This window comes from Pleuronectes platessa, chromosome 10 (assembly GCF_947347685.1).
Source record: "Pleuronectes platessa chromosome 10, fPlePla1.1, whole genome shotgun sequence".
Lineage (NCBI taxonomy): Eukaryota > Metazoa > Chordata > Actinopteri > Pleuronectiformes > Pleuronectidae > Pleuronectes > Pleuronectes platessa.
This window is the reverse complement of record NC_070635.1, coordinates 951,414-971,711: the sequence shown is the minus strand read 5'-3', so window position 1 is coordinate 971,711 and position 20,298 is coordinate 951,414. Positions and strand designations below refer to the sequence as shown.

General features: G+C 42.9%; 3 protein-coding genes and 2 long non-coding RNA genes across 6 annotated transcripts; 4 read left to right on the top strand and 1 right to left on the bottom strand.

Moving 5' to 3' along the window:
- Positions 1 to 1,033: 1,033 nt before the first annotated feature.
- Positions 1,034 to 2,588, top strand: LOC128450078 (uncharacterized). Its single transcript, XR_008339945.1, has 3 exons — positions 1,034 to 1,166; positions 1,994 to 2,150; positions 2,310 to 2,588. It is a non-coding gene; the product is annotated as an uncharacterized LOC128450078 (long non-coding RNA).
- A 1,002-nt stretch (positions 2,589 to 3,590) lies between these two features.
- On the top strand, positions 3,591 to 8,890 carry LOC128450077 (uncharacterized). Of its 2 annotated transcripts, XR_008339944.1 has the most exons (4): positions 3,591 to 4,334; positions 6,953 to 7,059; positions 8,226 to 8,409; positions 8,528 to 8,890. It is a non-coding gene; the product is annotated as an uncharacterized LOC128450077 (long non-coding RNA). The 2 variants fall into 2 exon arrangements; XR_008339943.1 differs by lacking the exon at positions 3,591 to 4,334 and having other exon boundaries at positions 6,769 to 7,059.
- Positions 4,324 to 6,242, top strand: LOC128450076 (E3 SUMO-protein ligase ZBED1). The gene is made up of 2 exons (XM_053433516.1): positions 4,324 to 4,918; positions 5,045 to 6,242. Exons 1-2 carry the CDS (start codon positions 4,533 to 4,535, stop codon positions 5,769 to 5,771), a joined length of 1,113 nt encoding a protein of 370 aa, XP_053289491.1. The 5' UTR covers positions 4,324 to 4,532; the 3' UTR covers positions 5,772 to 6,242.
- Positions 8,891 to 10,429: 1,539 nt separating the features above from the next.
- On the bottom strand, positions 10,430 to 14,834 carry sri (sorcin). Its single transcript, XM_053433093.1, has 8 exons — positions 14,644 to 14,834; positions 12,823 to 12,861; positions 12,616 to 12,685; positions 12,268 to 12,311; positions 11,292 to 11,439; positions 11,023 to 11,136; positions 10,807 to 10,865; positions 10,430 to 10,686 (listed from the first exon to the last, which is right to left on the bottom strand). Exons 1-8 carry the CDS (start codon positions 14,674 to 14,676, stop codon positions 10,660 to 10,662), a joined length of 534 nt encoding a protein of 177 aa, XP_053289068.1. The 5' UTR covers positions 14,677 to 14,834; the 3' UTR covers positions 10,430 to 10,659.
- A 533-nt stretch (positions 14,835 to 15,367) lies between these two features.
- On the top strand, positions 15,368 to 19,663 carry snrnp48 (small nuclear ribonucleoprotein 48 (U11/U12)). Its single transcript, XM_053432200.1, has 9 exons — positions 15,368 to 15,586; positions 16,287 to 16,400; positions 16,514 to 16,574; positions 16,949 to 17,029; positions 17,761 to 17,943; positions 18,106 to 18,227; positions 18,418 to 18,521; positions 18,650 to 18,778; positions 19,116 to 19,663. The coding sequence occupies exons 1-9, from the start codon at positions 15,368 to 15,370 to the stop codon at positions 19,213 to 19,215; spliced, it is 1,113 nt and encodes a 370-aa protein (XP_053288175.1). The 3' UTR covers positions 19,216 to 19,663.
- The last annotated feature ends 635 nt before the right edge of the window (positions 19,664 to 20,298 follow it).

Genomic DNA, 20,298 nt, shown 5'->3' with positions numbered 1-20,298 from the left:
GAGGTCCAGCATCTGGAGGAGTGGTGCGCCGACAACAACCTGGCTCTCAACACCAAGGAGACCAAAGAGCTCATTGTGGACTACAGGAAGAAAGGTGGCACACCCCCCACCCCCCCCCCCCCCCACCCCACATCCATATCAACGGGACAGAGGTCGGGCGTGTCGCCAGCTTCAAGTTCCTGGGTGTCCACATCTCTGAGGACCTCTCTTGGACCCTCAACACCTCAACCCTGGTCAAGAAATCACACCAACATCTCTTCTTCCTTAGGACACTGAAGAAGGCCCATCTCCCGCTGCACCATCGAGAGCCTCCTCACCAGCTGCTCTGTTGTGGACCGGAAGTCACTGCAGAGGGTGGTGAAATCTGCCAAACCCATCACCGGCTCCTCACTCCCCCTCATTGAGGCTGTCCAGAGCAAGAGATGTCTGCTGAGGGCTCGCAGCATCGTCAAGGACAGCTCCCACCCCAGCCACAGACTGTTTGACCTCCTCCCCTCTGGGAGGCGCTACAGGGTCCTCCGTTCCCGGACCAACAGGTTCAGGAACAGCTTCTGCCCTGCAGCTGTCAGCCTGCTGAACTCTGCACCACCGTGATAGGTTCCATAGGTGGGGGAAGGAGAGGAATCTAAACATTAACAGCTGATTCATATGTGTTTCCTCAGGTGATAAGACGACATACACTCCTTCCTTTGATGGGTAACTAAGTCGCAAAAGGTCTCACTGTATGCACGTCATAAACAGTTCTGACCCTAAAGCAGCTCAAGTCATAAACAGTTTGGTGCATGTAAATACAAGTCATAAAAGTCTCTTGACAAGGCTTCAAATGCTTTCTATCTAAACACAAAATAGTTTGTCAACCATGCTTAGTAAATTTTTCTACAACAACTGTTACTGCTTTTTTTGCACCTCTGGTCGGATGCTAAACTGCATTTCGTTGTCCTGGTACTTTCACTCTGTGCAATGACAATAAAGTTGAATCTAATCTCATCTCTGGTGTCCTTTATGTTCATGGTTCATGGTTAATGGTTCATGTTCAGTTTCATTTTCCTTGAAATCAATTTGACAGGTGTCAGCTCTTTCTCAGGCGTCTCCCAGTCTCACTGTTGGTTTGACCCTGAGCTGTGTCTCCGTCTCCAGCTCCAATCTGATCGACTTCTCCACTGAAGGTAATTCCTGTGATCTCCTGTAAAATGCTTTCATGTTCAATCTACGTTAACTATGAGGAGGCAGTGGACATGACACACAGACACACATCATGTAGTGTAGATAGGACATGTTGGATCAGGGCTCTTCTCTAATGAGAGATCCTGCTGTGGCTCCTCTCTCTGAAGTGACAGTGATATGTCAGGTAAAGTCTGAATGTGGCTGAACTCACTCATTATTTGAATTTGGTAAAGTTGTATTCTACGTGCAACACAGGTTAGAATCAGATTGTTTCACTTGTAGACTGTTGTTTCAGGAATTTCCAAATCTCACTCACATTCTCTCAGTAACGTCTGAGAACAGTGATCTAAATAACTCTAATCAAGTCACATTAAAACAATAGTTCTTCATGAACGTAATGACAGAGGAACCCAGAGAAGAACTCTGGGTTCCTCTGGAGCTTCGACTGGAACTTTGGCTGAGGAGCTCAACTCATGTTGGAGATGTTGGTTTCGTTCAAGCGACTCAAATAGTTCACAGTATTCAGCAGCATCATGTACTCTGTAGTAGTGTTGGTACTAGTACTCGTAGTGAAGAGAAAATATGTATTTTCTTATTAGTGAAACTTTTACTTACTGAAGATGCTGAACATTTCTCATTTTAACTGAGGAGACAGACTGATCTTCTGGTTTCAGCTCTAACTTTTTCTCATACATTTAGAATTAATTTTCTGAATATTACAACTTGATTTTTGAACTGACCCTGAAACTCTGTTATTTCTTGTCTGATTGTTTTGAATCACACGTTTAGATTCTGTATCGTCTCCTCAAACTCTCAATCTGCTTCACAGATGGATCCAGTTGATGAAATCATACGGCTGTTATGTTATTTATTCCCTTACAACCAAATCAACACTAAACTGCAACGTCCACCTGGTGCCGTGGAGAAAGCTGGACTATTGGCCTTTGCTGGAGCGTTGGCTTGGGGTCCTGTTGGTCTTCTTGTGGGTAAGTAGCGGTTAAGAAAAAACACATCAGCTCCTCTTACTCGTCTAATAATATTTACCCTCATCACATTTGAGACGAGAGAGCGACTCTTGGACTCATCAATATCCTCTCTTACCTCATTTTGCATGATTGAACTATTCTTCCCCTGCCTCCCTACAGGTGGAGCGGTTGGAGGAGTGGCTGGCCTCTTGCAGAACCAGGATGATTTCAAACCGCTGCCTCAGGTCTTAAAGAACCTCAGTGATGAGAAGAAGCAGGATCTTTATTATCATCTCAGGCTCGTCCTGAGAAACCTTCCATGGACAGATTTTGACGAACTGCATTCTCTGGTGTTGGCTGATGATATCCTGAAGCAGCAGATTCTCGAAGCTCTCACCCAGTTTTTCAAAAATATATATGGAGGCTGAGACATACTGCCCACAAGATGTGATCTGTTTGTAACCAGGCTTCAGGGACTTCACTAAAGTAAAATCCCAGTGCAGTTTGTGTGGTGTTGATTCTTTTCATAAGAACATAGTTAAGTGTGAAGCGTATTTAAGGTTGTTTATTTAATATCCATCAAGGGAACCACGGGTCGAACACGTTACCAGCACCAACCAGATCATCTGCTCTGCGTTTGTGAGGTAAAAAGAAATAAAAGGTCGTCAATTAGAATCTGAGTGATTTGAGAAACGACCTCAGAGGTGAAGAGCAGCTGATTTGAGGTCGTCACATAGATGAAACATCTTCAGTCGGTTCCACAGCAACTTGAAACATGAACAACTTGTGTACAGCTGACAAATCAAATATCAACAGTCGATCACGTCCATTAATCTGCTCGTTGAGCAAGAACACACAGAAGCTACAGGAAGGAGTTCCAGGACACTTTGTGGGAGGATGTGTTGTGGGTCAGGGAAGTGGTCCTGGGTCATTTTCTATAACATGTGTCGATGCTAATATCTATAAACAGGTGAAATCAGATGTGGATCTGGTTGGCTGCTCTGATGCTGTCAAACAAATCAAGTATCTTTATTTGAGTGATGATCTTTAATGAGTTATTGTCAAGGAACCAGTATTTAACCAAATCAGAGACTTTGGTTAAAGACAACCAGGCTTACAGGTGACAGGAAACATCTCCTCAAGGTAGAAGCCAGAATGAGACTCGTGTTCAAGACGGGAAAACACACAAGAGCAGGAAGCAGAACAAACATGAACACAACAGGAAACATGACTAAATCCAACAGGAAGCAGAACAAAAGGTCTGGAAGGGACAGCAGACCAACCTGATCCTTCTGACCTGGAGAAGAAAGATCAAAACCTCTTTCACAGCTTTGAGTTGAATAAAGAAAATAAAGTTCAACTGACTCCCAAACAGGAGGATGAGTGAGGAGTGAGGCTGGTGAACCTGCTGAGCTAATGATCACCTGAAGATGGCGCTGGTGTTTACTGGCTTTGGAAAGAAGTCTTTGTGTCTGAAGAGTTTTACAGTCGACTGAGTTTACATATGTATGTGTTTATATTAAGGCTGTCAACGTTAACGCGTTAACGCGTGCGATTAATCCAGAAACCTTAACGCGTTAATTGTTTTTTTAACGCAAATTAATCATATCACCAAGTCTGACCACAACAACCTGCCGTAGTCCTCCCGCGCGGATGTTTACCTGCCTGTGGGTGAAGAAGTAGCGAAGTGATGAGTGAGGAGAAGGACCCCGGTGTGCTTAACGGCAAATTTAGATTAAAAAAGCTTCTGAATGGGATTTTAGATAACATCAGAGTTGTGTGTACATACTGCAGTGATGCACTGTCTTTCCACCGTAGTACAACGACTCTGAAGTACCATCTCCGTGCAAAGCACATCTTTGCTAACACAGACGCTAACACCGAGACGAGTTCAAGCCGTGCTCGTCAAGCTACACTGGCGGAGTACAGCAGAGCCGGTGCTCTGTCAACAAGACGACAACAAATAAGCTAACTAATGCTATCGCTAAATGGGTCGCAACCGACTGCAGACCCATCAACATCGTTGAAGACAAGGGGCTTCGAGACATTATCCAGATCGCCTCAGGGGACTCATCCTACAAAACGCCTTCGAGGGGAACTATTGTCACAAGAATCCATGAACTCTATGGAAGTGAAAAGGAAACGAAAGTGGAGCAGCTGGCACGAGCTTCATTTATTGCACTGACAGGAGACCACTGGACATCAGTAAGCAACCATAACTACCTCGCCATAACAGCTCATCTAATAGATGATAATTGGCAGCTGCACTCGTTTGCGTTAGGTGTAGTGAAAACAGAGGAGAGGCATTTCGCCGAAGCATGCGCTCGCCAGTTTCTTGACGTTGTTAAAGAGTGGGGGATAACGGAAAGGGTCATCACTATTGGAACAGATAGTGCTCAGAATATGGTAGCGGCAGCCAGGAGTCTACCATTCGAGCATATGCCTTGTGTAGCGCACATTATTCAGCGGACGATCACGGTGTCTCTCCGTGACAGCGGGTTTGATGGTGCATTAGCCAAGTGCCGTAAAATCGTTGGACATTTTAAACACAGTCCTGCAAACACAGCGGAGTTGAAAGTTCAGCAAGCTTCCCATGGACAGACAGAAGAGTCACTCATCCAGGATGTAGCCACACGCTGGAATTCAACACTGGAGATGATAAAGCGTATCCAGCACAACAAAGAGCCACTGAAGGCAACACTTGTCCAGCAGAAGCACAACTTGGCCACGCTAACCTCAGCTGAATATGACAGGCTAGCAAATTTGGAAACACTGCTGGAGCCATGCAGGTAAAGTGATTTTCCTAGTCTCAACTCATTTATTTTCTCCAATATATTTTCTTTTAGAAATAGTTTTAGGCCTGTTTGCTATGAATGAAAAAAGTAGTCTATAATTCTGTCTTTGTGTGTTTGAAGGTATGTTACTGAGCTCTTGGGGGGTGACAAATATGTTTCCTGCTCTGTGGTCCTTCCTGCACTCTGCCACCTTCTGCGTACAATGGAGATTTCAGATGTTGACCCTGCCTACATAGTGCGCTTCAAGGCTGCATTCAAAGGGGACCTCAACACACGAAAGGAGAACACAAACCTGTCATGGTTAAAGCTAGCAACAGCTCTAGATCCCAGATTCAAGGACCTCAGGTGCCTGCCCAAAGCAGAGAGGGAAGAGGTGTGGCAAAAGCTGAGTCAGATGCTGAAGGACAGAGATACTGAATCACAGCCCTGCAGCGATGAAATGGAACCAGAACCACCAAAGAAGAAAGTGGCTCTCCTACTGTTGGGGTCAGAGTCAGAGTCTGATGAGGATGCAAATTTTAATGACAAAACTCTGGACAGGTACAGGGCAGAGCCCAGTGTCAGCATAGACACATGTCCACTTCAGTGGGGGTCAGCGCACACTGGTGCCCATGGCAGGCTGGCACAGCTTGCACAAAAGTACTTGGCAACACCTGCCTCAACAGTGCCATGTGAGAGACTATTTTCTTTGGCAGGCCACGTTGTACAGAAGAAAAGGTCAGCTTTGTCATCTGAAAATGTCAACAAGCTAGTTTGCCTGAGTAACTGGTTAAAAGAAAAGCAGACGATGAATTGGTTGACTGAAGTCATGTCACACAACACCTTTGCACACAGTTATTGTTATTGAATTAAGTGTGTGAAAAGGACTGTTCACTTTGTTTCTTTTAAGACACTTATGACATTCAGTTTATAATTCAGCTTTCAGCCCACTCAATGTAATGTTGACTTTATTTGGGTGAAATGTTACCTCACAGTTTACAGACAAGCTGTTTGTATTTACTTTGTAGCAGAAGATAACAGTTTCTCATATGCTTGTCTTCTATTTAAGTTGGCAGATCATTATGGATGTTTTTGGCAAAGCTAAGCACTCCATGAGACTTTGTATTCAGTATAATGATGAGGCCCTTTAATCAGTCAAACCTCTATGCAGTCATAGAGTAGAGCCCAATTTCAGAGGGGTTTTCACTACAGTGTCACACAGGTGCCCGTGATGAGAAGGTTAAAAAAAAGACTGTTTGCATTTTATGGGTGTTGTTGCTCTGTGAATTAAGATATTCTAATTGACTGGGATGTCAAATAAAGTTTTAAAAAGCCCTAACCACTTTGTCATACATTTCTTTATTCAAACACCGTAATTGTAAATAGTAGTATTTTAATTGTGTGATTAATCATGATTAATCACAGCCTATTGACGTGATTAACTTGATTAATTTTTTTAATCGATTAACAGCACTAGTTTATATACATACATATATAACAGAAAAACTGAAAAAGATGAAGGAAGATTAAATAAAGATTAATAAAATACTCGAAAAGGAGCAAGAAAACCCACAAATAAAATGTTGTTTTACGGTAAAATATTGAATAAAAAAAATAACATTAAACAGTCAAACATATACAAATTAAGAGATTTTTAAATTACATTATTAATTCAGTTAATAGCCCAAAAGCCGGTCTGGAGTTACAAGCAGGTCTCTAGGGAGAACAAGATGCCTCACTGTGGGTATTTGTTCTCACTTATATTATAATTTAAAAGCCACAAACAGAAGACCTACAACAGGGATCATGTGATGAAGGCAGATCTGATAAATAGGCGCTTTATCAGTTTTTAGCCTACATGTCCTCTGGTGTCCTCTGGTGTCCTCTGGTGTCCTTCCTGTTCAGGTTCTTGTTCAGGTTCTCATTGAGGATCCTGTTGTCACTGACACACCTAAAGACCGCATTCCCTCTTGACAAAGGGAAAGACCGGGTTGTGTGTTTGTATTGTTAAATCCGTCAGTTTCATTTACCTTGAAATCTATTTGACAGGTGTCAGATGTTTCTCAGGCCACTGCCCTGAGCCAGTCTCACTGTTGATTTCACCCTGAGCTGTGTCTCCGTCTCCAGCTCCAATCTGATCGACTTCTCCACTGAAGGTAATTCCTGTGATCTCCTGTAAAATGCTTTCATGTTCAATGTACGTTAACTATGAGGAGGCAGTGGACAAGATAAACTGATAGAATTATTGTAATCTAGTGTTTTGATGAAGTTACACTTGTTCAGCTTCGTGTAACTGCTGCACTCTGAGACAGTCTTGAGTTTGGAAACGTTTCTTGTATTATCGACATGACGTGTAGAAAACTGTGAGACTCTTCTTCTGTATAAATATCAGTGAACTACAAAAGACTAACATACAAAATATTTGAATTATGGACAAAATTTAAACTATATTTGCTTTATCATCATATCCCCATAAAATGCATAATATGTACTATACATAATCATGTCATGCAGTATTTATAAAACGTTATTATATTGTTATGATCGGAATTTCAGATATAATTATCTCAGAAAAACAGAAAAAAGAAAAAAAAAAGTGAATGCAATACGCTTCCGTACAACACAGATTAGAATCAGATTGTTTTGCTTGTTCCAGACGACATATCGCCTCAGCCTCCTCCTGCTCCTCCTCCTGCTCCTCCTCTGCCTCCTCCTCTTCCTCTCTCTCCTCCCCCTCCTCTTCCTCCTCCTCCTCTAACTTGTGGTGTGAAGCCTGTTATTTTGGGAATTTCCAGATCTCCCTCACATTCTCTCAGTAACGTCTGAGAACAGTGATCTAAATAACTCTAATCAATTCACATTAAAACAATATTTTTTTCATGAATGTAATGACAGAGGAACATAGATGAATATTAATGAGCCACAGTATTCAGCAGCATCATGTACTCTGTAGTAGTGTTGGTACTAATACTCGTAGTGAAGACATTCAGAGAGTGAGGTTGTTATTTGTCTCTAGAGAAACTAAAGACTCTGATCGTGTGGAGCTGATGAGACAAACCTGAAGTATTTTCTTATTAGTGAAACTTTTATTAATTTAAGATGCTGCACATTTCTCATTGTAACTGAGGAGACAGACTGATCTTCTGGTTTTTACCTCTCACCTTTTCTCAGACATTAAGAATTTATTTTCTGAATATTACCTCTTGATTTTTGAATTCCTTTCTTTAACTGACCCTGAAACTCAGTTATTTCTTGTCTGATTGTTTTGAATCACATGTTTACATTCTGTATCGTCTCCTCAAACTCTCAATCTGCTTCACAGATGGGTCCAGTTGATGATGTCATACTGCTGTGCTTTAATTTAATCTCCCATGAGGAAATCCATCCCACAATGGGATGTTCACATGGTGACATGGGGCCATGTACAACAATCCCCGTTGTTGCAGGGATGACCTCAGCGAGCGCTGCTGGAGCGATGGCCTTTGTTCCTCCTTCTGTTCTTCTGTGTAAGTAGCGGTTAAGAAAAAACACATGAGCTCCTCTTACTCATCTAGAAATATTTACCATCATCCTCTCTTTCCTCATTTCACATGTTTAAACGAGTCTTCTCCTTCCTCCCTACAGATGGAATGGTTGGAAGCCTGGTGAGCCACTGGTGGGGCAAGGATGAAATCAAGGATGAAATCAAGGATGAAATCAAGTTTGAAATCAAGGATGAAATCAAGTTTGAAAACAAACTATCTCAGATCATAATTCGGCTCAGTGATCTGGAGAAGCAAGAGCTTTATAATCATATCATAAACGTCGAAGTCCTGAACAACATACAGTGGACAGATTTTGTCAACCTGTATACTCAGGTGTATTCTCAGCCCAGAGTGAAGCGGCAGATTCTCGAAACTATCATACCGTTTCTAACATACTGCCCAAAAGATGTGATCTGTTTGTAACCAGGCTTCAGGGACTTCATTAAAGTAAAATCCCAGTGCAGTTTGTGTGGTGTTGATTCTTTTCATAAGAACATAGTTAAGTGTGAAGCGTATTTAAGGTTGTTTATTTAATATCCATCAAGGGAACCACGGGTCAGACACGTTACCAGCACCAACCAGATCATCTGCTCTGCGTTTGTGAGGTAAAAAGAAATAAAAGGTCGTCAATTAGAATCTGAGTGATTTGAGAAACGACCTCAGAGGTGAAGAGCAGCTGATTTGAGGTCGTCACATAAGGCGAAACACCTTCAGTCTGTTCCACAGCAACTTGAAACATGAACAACTTGTGTACAGCTGACAAATCAAATATCAACAGTCGATCACGTCCATTAATCTGCTCGTTGAGCAAGAACACACAGAAGCTACAGGAAGGAGTTCCAGGACACTTTGTGGGAGGATGTGTTGTGGGTCAGGGAAGTGGTCCTGGGTCATTTTCTATAACATGTGTCGAGTGCTAATATCTATAAACAGGTGAAATCAGATGTGGATCAGGATGGCTGCTCTGATGCTGTCAAACAAATCAAGTATCTTTATTTGAGTGATGATCTTTAATGAGTTATTATAAAGGAACCAGTATTTATATTTTTGCCTGCGTTTATGGTGCAGAGCATTTCTGTGAACATGGTTTATCTGTTTTAATGCCTATATGCAATGTACACGCTCTGAGTACCTTTAACTCTTTACATCCTTCTGACCTGGAGAAGAAAGATCAAAACCTCTTTCACAGCTTTGAGTTGAATAAAGAAAATAAAGTTCAACTGACTCACAAACAGGAGGATGAGTGAGGAGTGAGGCTGGTGAACCTGCTGAGCTAATGATCACCTGAAGATGGCGCTGGTGTGCAGGTGTTTACTGGCTTTGGAAAGTCTTTGTGTCTGAAGAGTTTTACAGTCGACTGAGTTTATATATCTCTGTGTTTATATACATGTATACATATATATACACACAAACAGAAAAACTGTAAATGATGAAGGGAGATTAAATAAAGATTAATAAATACTCAAAGAGGAGCAAGAAAACCCACAAATAAAATGTTGTTTTACAGTAAAATATTGAATAAAAAAAATTACAATAAACAGTCAAACACATACAAATAGAGAGAGTTTTAAATTACATTATTAATTCAGTTAATAGCCCAAAAGCCGGTCTGGAGTTACACGCAGGTCTGCAGGGAGAACAAGATGCCTCACTGTGGGTATTTGTTCTCACTTATATTATAATTTAAAAGCCACAAACAGAAGACCTACAACAAGGATCATGTGATGAAGGCAGATCTGATAAATAGGCAAGACCAAGGACTTTATAAACCAATGAAAGTTTATTAAAATGAATTCTGAAGCAGCCAGCGCAGAGACGTGGACGACATACGAGCAGCTGAGATGAATTCTGTCCAGAACTCAGATCCTCACAGCAGCTCCTGGTGTCCGTGCTTCATCCTGAGAGTCTCGCTCTGCTCATGTTCCTCACGTGAGGACATCCTGTCTAATCCTATTCTTCATCTCTGATTTGTCAAAGTTCAAAATGAGAAGAAGAGACTGTCAAACATCCGGTAGACAAGCTACATGTTTATTTACTTCACACATGATCACATGTACAGTTACTGAGGTGAAGGCAGAGACATGTTTAACGATTATTATGAAATGGAATGTTACAGTGACATCTTAATCTCGTAAATACAAGAGATATAATAAAAAGTAAAAGACAGCAGAGTCCATAAATCGATCACGTGCTGTTAGGGTGAGAACTGGATGTTTCTGCTGTGTGTCCTCTTCAGACGCTCATGGTGACCTGGATGAACTGGAGACAGAGAAACACACGGAGTTATTCGATGAAATAAACATGTGTGTGTGTGTGTGTGTGTGTGTGTGTGTGTGTGTGTGTGTGTGTGTGTGTGTGTGCAGAATCTCTGAGACCTACGTCATCGTACTGAAACGAGGCGCTGCCACTTTGGGTTGCGTCTCTTCTTTTGAACTGATCTGGAAAATCAAACCACATTGATCAGGATTTGTTCCAGATTCTGAGCCTTGTGGTGACGGCAGAGGCTTCACCACGTGTTGATTTACACAAATCTGAACAGGGATCAGATGCATTTATGAAACGTTAGCAGATGGTTTGAGTTTCCTCGGCCCTCACCCGTCAGGATGCGCAGTCTGATGCAGCAGCTCAGGAACTCGTCGAAGGTGATCCTGCCGTTCAAGCTGTAGCGCTTCATGATGATGTTCAGGGCCTGAGGGCTCAATCTGTAGCCTGCACACAAACAACGCTCCACTTCAGACTCTTGTCATATTTTTTCTTGCAATATTATGATTTTATTACTGTAAAATCCCGACTTTATACTTTTAAATATGTTTTGTTCTGGTAAATTTACAACTTTTTTCCTGTGAAAGTGCGTTTTCACGAACCAAAGTTGGCAATGGCCTGCTGCAGCTCCTGGCTCTCCATCGTTCCACTGCGGTCCTGGTCGTATGAGACAAAGACCGTCTTCCATTGGTTCAGAGACTGCCACAGCTCCTTGAACTCAGCAAAGCCCATGGTGCCAGACATGTCCCTCTGAGACACAGCGTCAGTCAAGGATCCAACACACACCTCTCCAGAATCACCGCTCCCTTTACTACAGAGTTTGGTCTTTTGAACTTTGCACAACTTTTACATTTCCATGTAAAACACCTTCATGAGGAGAGAAACACTGAAACACTGATGTGTCCTTCACAGATCGGTGAGTTTGCACAGTGAGAAGTTTGGACACGACTCCACTGAACTGAGTTCCCCACTGGTTGACACAGATTGAAGAACCTAGTTCTGTTACACACAACATTAGAGCAGCAGTGAGTTTTCTAGGATGAATGATGATGTATCACCTCTTGATATCTTTTAGTCTTTTTCTACTAATATGTATATGAATGCTTTTTATGTTGCTTGGACACAATTGTTGTATTTGTGTCAATAAAATAACGAACTACCTCGGGGGGGGGGGGGTGATTGTAATGGGTGGAGGATTTGACAGGAAGTTGGAGAGAATGATTTCCTCTTAAGAGGAAAAAGTTTTACTTTGCACACAAACCGATCATCTTGCACTGAAGTTGTGCACCGGACGATGAAGGTGTAAGTTACTATCGTGATGATGATGTGAAATCCTGAGCCAGTGACTTCAGACCAGGTTTCTGAGGGTCCATCCCTCTCCACTGCCTCAAACAGCAACAACACTGTGTCTATGACCAGTGAGCCCACCTCATGGGGCTGGACGCGGACTGGAAACCAGCAGATACACCTGCATGAAGCTTTGAGGTCAGGACAGAGCCCATGAAGCTCATCAACAGTTCAGTCGTTAACACTTCCAGTAAGTTAGGTCACTAGCTCTGGTTGATGAGTGAAGGATACATCCAGCATGCTGATCATCAGCCGGCAGGTCTCCAGGCTGAAGGCTGTAAAACAAGAACACACATCGTCAGCACAGACCGAGCTGGAGAGGTCACAGTGACCTTCACCCAATCAGGTCACCTTTAAGCCCAAGAGAAAGTTTATGACAGAAATGTGATAAATCATCTTGACCCTTAACCTCCAACCATCACAATCTAAACAGTTTGGGATTGTTTCAACCAAATATGAAGAAACTCCCTCAAGATTTTCCTGAGATTCACCAGAATGGGACGGAGAAGTAAACAACCCGAACACATAACCCCTCTGGTCACGGCCTGTCGGAGACAACAAGCGTTTAGTGGTTCTTACGCTGATATGAGCCCGAGATGCCCGACTGCGTGAGGCAGCGCTGCAGCTCGTCTGCTGAGATCTGTGCATCCTGTTGATCAGGAAAAACAAGAGGAGACAAACACAGTGTCACGGAGCTGCCAGATAACAATCAGAAACTAGATGAATCTAGGTCATGCTCAATTATCAGGCTCATTAATAATGAGAGGAATATTTTGAGAAAGTTACCTGTCCTGCAACAGCTGCAAAATATCCATAGAGCGGATCCTGTTGAGAGAGAGAGACCAGAGGTTTAGTGTCAACTGGTCTTCTTATGTCATTCTGTTAATTCTTCTCCCTTTGGAGATTTTATTTTTGCCATAAAAGAAACTGTTTAATAGTTTGTAATGAATTGTCTGTACATCAATTAATATCAACTTAACTTATGCTCAGTTAATTCAGTTTTTAAAGTTGCATTAGTTTGTTCACAGAAGAACTCTTGACTATTTAGTTTGGTGATCGCTGTTCGGCCTCAGACACACGACGTCCGTCACTTCTTTTAAATCGTCTCTCAAAATCATCTTCTTTTTGAAACTTTCAGGAATGTTTGACTTTCACTTATTTATACTGTTTTAGTTTTATGATGTTTTAGGGATGTTTGATATGATTTCATTCTCTTTGTCTATTTCCTTTTTGTTTGAGTAATTTTCACAGCTTCATCTCTTCTTTTGTCCGATGTCTTTGTCGTTAATTTACTTCTTCTACATATAGTTAAGAAAATAGCTTCATAATAAAGATTCTTATTCTTCTATTTCTTCTTCTTATGATTATTATTATTATACTGAGTGATATTCTACTACTGTTTATTGTCATGTGAAGCATTCAGTAGATGTAATGTCTCTATTGTAGAGAGCTTTGAGGTTGTTTTATGAAAATAAATAAAGTTGAATATATGTTACAAACCTCTTAGTAAACTTGACTTACTCTATCTATTGCTAATTCATTTTCATATGCGAGTATGCAGCTGATCTACAGACTTGAAAGAAGCTGCTTTTTCCAAGATTTATCACAAAGACCCACAAGCACGACTTCAGTCCAGCAGGTTCCCAGAAGGGATTTAAACACTTCTACAAAAGCCCAAATAAGGACATTAAAGTCTCACATCGTTCGGTGAATACGACCCCAGCAGTGAGGAAGAAGATTAATCTGTCCCACACACACATTGTGTCATGACCTGAAATCAAAGAACCCTCCAGGTGTTTGTGTCACAACCTGTACAGTGTGTTCTAACCACTTCACTAATAACCCAACTGTCGTCCTGAGGGTTGGGTTATTCACCTCCCCCCCTCCACAGAACAGCTGGGACATATGAGGAGCAGATTTACCCCCCCCCCCCCCCCCCACACACACACACCCTGTTCCACCCTGACATCACAGGAAACCATTCACAACAGGCGGTTCTAGGTGTGACCCTTGTAAAGGTTGTAGAGATGGATAAATAGAGGAAGTCGTGATCCTGGTGTTCAAAGAATGTTGGTGATGACATACTGAGGAAGTGGTCATAGTGTTAATAATAATAGTGGATAGGCTACATACTAATCATAAAGTACAGTGATAGCACAGCAATAATAACAACAGCACAGTATATCATAATTCAATAATAGCAGTAGCAGAACCATTTAAAAACAGGTTCCAGCAGGAACCAGAGAAGGTTCTATGGGGATGAGAACCCTGAATGTTCTACTTAGCACTTTCATTTCTTACAGTGTACAGTTCAAGTTTTTAACTCCACTGCCTCTAGGACACAATCATATAAAGATAAGCTCTATAATAAAGTGATAAAAGGCTGAAGTCATAAAGTAAAGTATAAAGTGGCAGCGAAGGAGAGTAATCAGAATACAACTCAGTACCTGAGTAAAGTACTTTGACAGGTACTTTCCACCGCTGCATTAAAAACAGATGAAATTCATCTAAAGCCTGAAACTCTGCGGTTTGTTGTCTAATGAGTCACTTCCGCCCTGAGGCCGGATGTGTCCTCCCTCTGCTCCGCTTCGCTTCACGGGTTCTTACCGACGCTACGTTTCCTCCGAAGCCCGGGTTCATGTCCGCTGAGAGGTGAAGAAGCTAGTGTCCACTTGACGGGTCGTGTCCTCCTGCTTCCTGCGACTCACAAACACGGTGCTCATGGGTTCACTGCCGCGGACATACACCGCCTCGGATTGGATTACAGAGGGAAAGCATTGTGATTGGCTGGACAAGGTAACGAGCTTCACGTTAAGCCAATCAGAAGCCGAAGAAGGGCGGGTCTTCTTCCACCTGTGATGACATCATCATAGTAATAACTTTATTAAACCAGGTTAGAAAGCGCTTCACAAAACACATGGAGAGGGAAATGAATGAATGAAAGGTTTTCAACTAAATAAACTATGATCAACAAATCATAACATAACGAGGTCGAAACCTTACAATGTATAGAGAGAGAGAGAGAGTGAGAGTGAGAGAGAGAGAGAGAGAGAGAGAGAGAGACTATCACTATCTTCAGTTGTTTTTTAAGTCAAACCTGAGGATCAGCTGAGTCTAAAGGTCAATGAAGATAAATGTTGTCGAGGATATGACTGTGATAAGAACACACACACACATAAACACACACACACACACACACACACACACAACTATGTGTGTGAGGAGGAGGAGGTGAAGAACGCACCCCGCATACGTCATCATTCCGCGCCGAATGTCGCAGCAGTGAAATTAAGCTAGCTTCGCAGATCCACTTTGATCGGTCTTGTCCAGGATGTCGGACCCGCAGCCGGCCCAGGACGTACAGCCGGTCCAGAACGCGCCACCGGTCCAGGACGCGCAGCCGGTCCAGGAACCAGAGCCGGTCCAGGACGCACAGCCGGTCCAGGACCGGGTGAAGTATCTGCGGGAGCTGGAGGAGTTCACCGAGAACTGCAAGAAGCAGCTCAACGACATCTTCGAATCGCTGGGATGGTCACCACACTACAAGCAGGTAATGGTCAGCTAGCGTTAGCATGAACTGTGTTGTTGCAGCAGCAGCTACAGTCAGCAAGCTGCAGCTACAAGCTACAAGCAGCAAGCTGCAGCTACAAACAGCAAGCTGCAGCTACAAGCTACAAGCAGCAGCTACAAGCTACAAGCAGCAGCAGCTTCTTACCCCTTCAGTGTGTCTGGTGTGAGCAGCCATCAGAGGAAGTTGGTCTGATGTTGGCTCCTCGACAGACTTGTTATTAAAGCCTCGAGCTCCACTTTCATCACAGTAGATCACGTATCACTGCTCCTGGAGACAAACTCCTCTGCTTGATGGATTTATATGAATATTCACATTAACGTTCATATCAAACACAGACATTTGACCCCAATATTCAGAAGGGTATTGATTTTAATGAGTCACTTAAAGTTGCATTATTTCCTGTTGTGTTTTTAAATGAACCTGCAGCAGCTGGACCCGGCCTTTGGGAACCACTGGTGTTGGCTAATTCAATGGAGCACTATTGAAAATAAAGGAAATTAATATGACGTCTGCTAACATGAACTACTATTGGATGAGATTTATCTTGAGTACTTTGACATTTGTGAAAGTCGTAACTATCACATCTGTCTGTACTACTCACACAAAGAGCATGTGGTTTAAATATGATCACACATATTTCCCTGCTCCAGATCAACTGTCCGTTGTGGTGTTTTCTCAGGAGGCCATGGAGCAGTGTCCGTACGACCCCGGCCACAGAGTCCCGGTCAGAACTCTGGAGAAGCACAAAGCCTCCTGCCGCCTCAGGAAGATGGGCTACTCAGCCGAGGAGCAGGTAGGACAGAGTGGTGACGAATCAAATACCAGGCAGGAGAACCTTGAGCTCCAGTGGATTAATGCACAATTTAAAGATTTAAAGAACATTAAGATGTGGTCTCTGTTCTGCAGGCGGAGATGTACGACACGTCTGTGTGTTATGAGAACAGCAGCGTCAAAAGCTTCACAATGGGTGAGTCACTGTCCCGTCACTCCCACTGCAGAAAGATAACAGCTCAATGAAACTTTCTTTTTATGCCTCGACGCTGTCAAAGATTAAGTGATTTATATTACAGGGGTCAAAGGTCACAGGGATCTCACAAGTCTGAAAGAAAATGTTTTAAAGTATTTTAACGTTCCTGCTGTCTCAAGGAGAGGAAAGATAAATCTGACATTTAAGATATTATTAAATATAAGAGAATAACCACAGCCCTTCACTTCCTGTCCTGGTACCGACGATGACTTCAGTGTAAAAAAGTTCCATCACAATCAAAGATATTCAAATCTATAAGTACAAAGGAAGTTCTTTCCTCTGAGATGGTTCAACTTGTTGTTTCCTTCATGCAGACAAGTCCGTGCAGCACCAGGTGATCCTCCAGGCGAGGTCTGCCGCCCCGCTGATGAAGATGGAAGGAGTCTTCTGGCAAGGTATCAGCTGATCTCACACCTGTTTGCTTCTCATGTGTGGATGAGTCATTCTGATTAGAGAGGCCACAGCCTTTCATTAGAAGCAGAGGAGAGTAGCTATGAAGGACCAGCAGGTGTCACTAGAGGGTTATCTTGTGTTGAACCTGTGCACTCATTCCTCAGCTGTTTGGGCTTTGAACCCACATCCACTGCTCCCCACACCCCGTTAAATAAGATTCTGTAACTGTTCTCATACGTTTTCTCTGGTTTGTTATCTGTGTGTAATGTCTTATCACTGCTCACGTGTGTGTTTAATGTGTGTGTTGTGTGTTGTGTTTGCAGCGACAGGGTGAGTAGTAGAGAGACGACAAGCTCTAGAAAGTTCTGCTGCTCTGGTTCAGGCTTGCCTGATTATGTTTAGTATCCTTTAATGTCATATCCTTTCAACACACACTGGGGAACTCTCTTACACACACACACACACACATAAAGTTGTACTTCTATCTTAGAGAGGACTCCACGTTGGGATATTACTTTGCCTTGCACCTTACCTTGACCTTTGCAACTAAAAGACACATTCACAACAACACTGAAATCTCTGGAGCGTTCAGGGGGGGTGGTATGCGTACATATCTTCATCAGTGGTTACTGATGAAGTGATATGTTTACTGTTGTTTGTGTTGATGAGGGAACAGTAGCTGTTATGTGTTCACATCTCTCAATCATCCCTCGGCGTGTTAACCCTCCTCCAGGTCAGTACTCCGGCCAGCCCGTCGACGTGCCTCAGAACCACAAGCGAGCTCTGTGTGATCTCACTGTGGCCGACCGATTGGCTCTGTACGATCACGTGGTCGGCGTCCTCACCAAACAGAAAGAAGCCGCCTCCTCTTCTAACGACGATCTCTACGTCGATCTGGTGTCCAAACTCCGGAGGGGTGAGACCTTCTCTCAAGCTCGTGTCCCCCTTTTTAACTAGAATTTTAATTGGCACACAAATACTTCTTTAAAATGTCAGTTTGACTTTCATTTCAAAGCTTTAAGAAAGAAAGGTTCCTCCCCTGGTGAAGTCAACGGGCTTGTTTCTTTCTGTCGTGCAGCTGAGGAGCAGAACGAACCGAAGACTCACCTGGAGCTGATGGCAGAGATGAGGGACTACAAGAGGCGGCGTCAGTCCTACCGGGCCAAGAACGTTCACATCACCAAGAAGTCCTACACCGAGGTGCGAGTGAGACGCAAGACCACGTTCAGCTGCTTCTCTGATTATCTGTGTCTGAGAAATCCAGTTCTTTGTAAACGTTGGTAACTCTGTGAACTCTTCAGCTCTTTGCTCTGAGTCGTTTTCATCTAGTGCTTTAGGTCTGAGTGGGTTCATGTTTATGAGATGAATTCACTGTGTTTCATCCCTGCAGGTGATCAGAGAGGTCATCAACGTCCACTCAGAGGAGCTCTCCAGACAGTGGAGAGAGGACGAGGGGGAGGAGTCATCCACACGCTCCGCCCACTCCTCCCACAGGTACGAAGTGACCTCTGACCTCCTGATGATCACCTTCCTGTGATGTTGATTGACAGGATGAGGATTTTGTTGCGTGATTTAGCAAAGTGAATAACTTCTAGTGACTGATCTTTTCTGTTGCCGGTCAGGCGCCGCTTGGATGAAAGGAGATCGGCGTCCTCAGAGTCTCACCACTCCCCCAGCAGGAAGCGGGAGCGCAGCCGGGAGCGCAGCCAGGACGGAGAGAGCAAGAAGAAGAAGAAGAAGAAGAGGGAAAGGTTGGACAACACAAACATCCTGTCTCTGTATCGGCCCTTTAACAAGATGCCACCATGAAGCACATTTACAGAATTCAAGCAGCTCTTACTTCTGAGGAACTTAACTCGGTCTGAACCTTCCAGAGCTAAATAAACTTTGTCCAGTGCACTTTGACCTAGAGAAGGTCATCCATTCTTTCCTTTCATCCTGACTGGATTACTTTATGTTTCTCAAGGTTGAGTAATAAGGTTTAAACACCATCAATCAGATTGTAACGTTTCATTGGTCAAACTTCTATAGACAAAATACATTTTCCTCATTTTCCTTTTCATTAATAATGTTGTTTCTGGGCCACAGGGATTCCCGTTCTCCCAGTGAGCACCGCCACGACCGAAAGAGGAAGAAGAAGAAGAAGAAAGAGGAGAAGAAGAAAGAGGAGAGGGAGAAGGAGAAGTGATAGTCCCACATCAGCGACAGCAGACGTCCAATCGGAGGAGGACAAAGGTCCCTGAGGCCTCTGCAGGTTGAAATGTGTCATGAACATATTTGTGTGCGTCACAGAAACTTGTCAATCTCAGCGTTTCACTCTCAAACAGACTCCGCCTGCCTCTTCCTGATTGGCTGATTGGTTTCCAACGACATACAAACTTGGAATGTTGGTCAGCAGTGTCCGCGCTGACCCCGGGGTCAAAGGTCACTGTGTTTGGCAGTGTGTCTACACAGGATTTCTCCACTCATTGGGAAACAATGGAAATCTTTTCATGTGACATTTTGCTTTTTAATGTGAGTTTGCGATTTTTGTAAAAGATACAATAATCAGCAGTTGTTCAATTTCAGTAGTTTCACATGTGGTGCTTCTCTTTGTTAGCTGATTCTGTGAATGTGTAATAAAGAGTTAAAAAGTTTGTTTGTTTGTTTGTTTGTTTGTTTGTAGGATCCATGTGACCCACAGCGTCTGTTGCCTCTTGCAAAAGGTTGTGTGTCGTCAGTGTGTGTGTTGTGTTTGCAGCGAGGAGCCATTTGTCACATCTGCCTTTAACCTTGTAAACCAATTTCAACTAGAAAATCCCTCAGAGCTCAACTTCCCCTCAAGTGGAATCAAACTGCCCCGATTCAAACACACTCGTATCAGTCCCTTAAATGTGATTGTTTTCATCATAATTCATGAATTGTTCTATGAGAAATTTTGTGAAGATATCAAAGAACATTGATGCTTCTAAAGTTATTCACCTCACAATGTTAAAGAGATAAATAACTCTTTTTCCAGATCCTTGTCAGAATGGTCTGAGCTCTTGTGGAAATCAAATCTGCAGCTTCATTTCTTTCTGCTGATGAACAAACAAGTGGAAACGTGACCTGATGTAAAACCCAGTGAAGATCTTCGGCTCTGAGCTGATCATCTAGTTTTTGATGCAGATTTTAAGAAGAATTTCTTAACTTTGAGATAAAGCATCTGGAGCTACTAGTATTTGATCATATAAAAATCTGGCACTTCTGTATATTTTCATTTGGAAACATCTCAGATATTTAAATGCTGTGA